The sequence below is a fragment of the Melitaea cinxia genome, chromosome Z, assembly GCF_905220565.1.
Source record: "Melitaea cinxia chromosome Z, ilMelCinx1.1, whole genome shotgun sequence".
Taxonomy (NCBI): domain Eukaryota; kingdom Metazoa; phylum Arthropoda; class Insecta; order Lepidoptera; family Nymphalidae; genus Melitaea; species Melitaea cinxia.
Window position 1 is genome coordinate 124,154 of NC_059424.1, and position 1,553 is coordinate 125,706.

Sequence of the window (1,553 nt, forward strand, 5' to 3'; positions counted from 1 at the left end):
TATTGACTAGCAAATTAGTCAATTGAGTGGACAAGTTGGTCAAAAGTGGTTTTGACTGAAAATTATTGGTTATTAGTACTTTTGACTGCAAATCTGCGTTTAAAAATACTTTTGACTGACGCTCTCCGTCAAAAGTAGTTTTAACTGCAAAAAAGCGTCAGTCAAAAGCACTATTAACTCGTTAGATGTGAATAAAAAAGATATTTATTAAATGTGAAATCAATCAACTTCAATTAAATTACGAAGGTCTGCCTTTCCTTTGTCTTTTTTTTTATAGTGAGAATGGGGGCAAACGAGCATACGAAGCTATCTGATGTTAAACAGCTACCGTCGCCCATGGACATCTGCAACATAAGAGGAGTTGCAGGTGCGTTGCCGGCCTTTAGGAAAAAGATGCCTATACACTCGACGCTTGAAAACCCCCAAATTATAGCGCTCAGGGAAAACCTCAGGAGGAAGGTCATTCCACAGTTTGCAGGTGCGCAAAAAGAATGCGCGTGAAGCTCGCACGTTGGTCGCAAACCATGTCTACATCTGGGATTGGTATGGTCATATTGTCTCCAACTTTCAGTGGTGGATGAGATTGATCGCTTGCTAGCTTCATTATCTTTGCTTGTTTTACTAAATTCAAATGAGCTTTTTCTCTTGCTTCCAGTATCATTGATTCGTTTCTGTTGTGTTCAAATATTTCTTCTTGTTCGTTGTTTTCTCCTTGTTCTTTGATTTCTTCTTGTTCTTTACCTGTTTCTTTTTGTTTCAATTTTTTCTTGTTTGTCTTGGTTCTCTTCATTATCATCGAAGTTTTGATTCATTTCTGGGATTGCAACTTTCAAGTTTTCTTCACTATGTAATCCACTTATAATTTCCAAAGGTAGATTAGATGCTGTTAGCCCCACTTTAGGTTCCGTTCCAAACATTGCTTGATACGGAGACTGTTTTATCCCTGACTGAAATGCTCTGTTCTTCATGAATTGAACAAATTTAAGTCCATTCGACCAATTAGTGGGTTTATTGTCTTCCATCCAAGAAGCTAGCATATTTTCAACATCTTGATTAGCACTTTCCACGGAACCTTGACTTTGGCTATGACGTGGTTTCCCAGTTACTAGTTTTAGTTCCGGCCAATATGATGTTAATTCTTTTATAACTGAGTTAACAAACTCTCTACCATTATCTGAGTGCAAGATACATGGTGCTCCAAAGGTCAAAAAAATATCCATTAAATGATATGCAACTTCAGTAGCCCTTTTTGATGTCAGTGGTCGCAAAATTACAAATTTAGTCAAATGATCCTGATAAACCATAATAAATTTATGACCGCGATCTTCTTGCGACTGCAGTCAAACAGATCGACTTGGCAGCGGCTGTTCATTTCAGTATGCGGGATTGGTTTCGAAACCAGACTCCTTCTTTTCTTGCTTTTCTTCCTTTGGCATACTTCGCACGTTGATAAATATATATTAATCATTTCTTTTGTAACATTAGCGTACTTTTTTGCCGTTTAATTCTTAAGTCTATCGCGACCACCATGCCCTATAGAAATATGAGCAGCA

The 1,553-nt window shown here is 37.6% G+C and overlaps 1 protein-coding gene across 1 annotated transcript; it reads right to left on the reverse strand.

Annotated features, from left to right (window-relative positions):
• Positions 1-460: 460 nt before the first annotated feature.
• Positions 461-1,220, reverse strand: LOC123668439 (KRAB-A domain-containing protein 2-like). The gene is made up of 2 exons (XM_045602170.1): positions 742-1,220; positions 461-671 (listed from the first exon to the last, which is right to left on the reverse strand). The coding sequence occupies exons 1-2, from the start codon at positions 1,218-1,220 to the stop codon at positions 461-463; spliced, it is 690 nt and encodes a 229-aa protein (XP_045458126.1).
• Between the last annotated feature and the right edge of the window lie 333 nt (positions 1,221-1,553).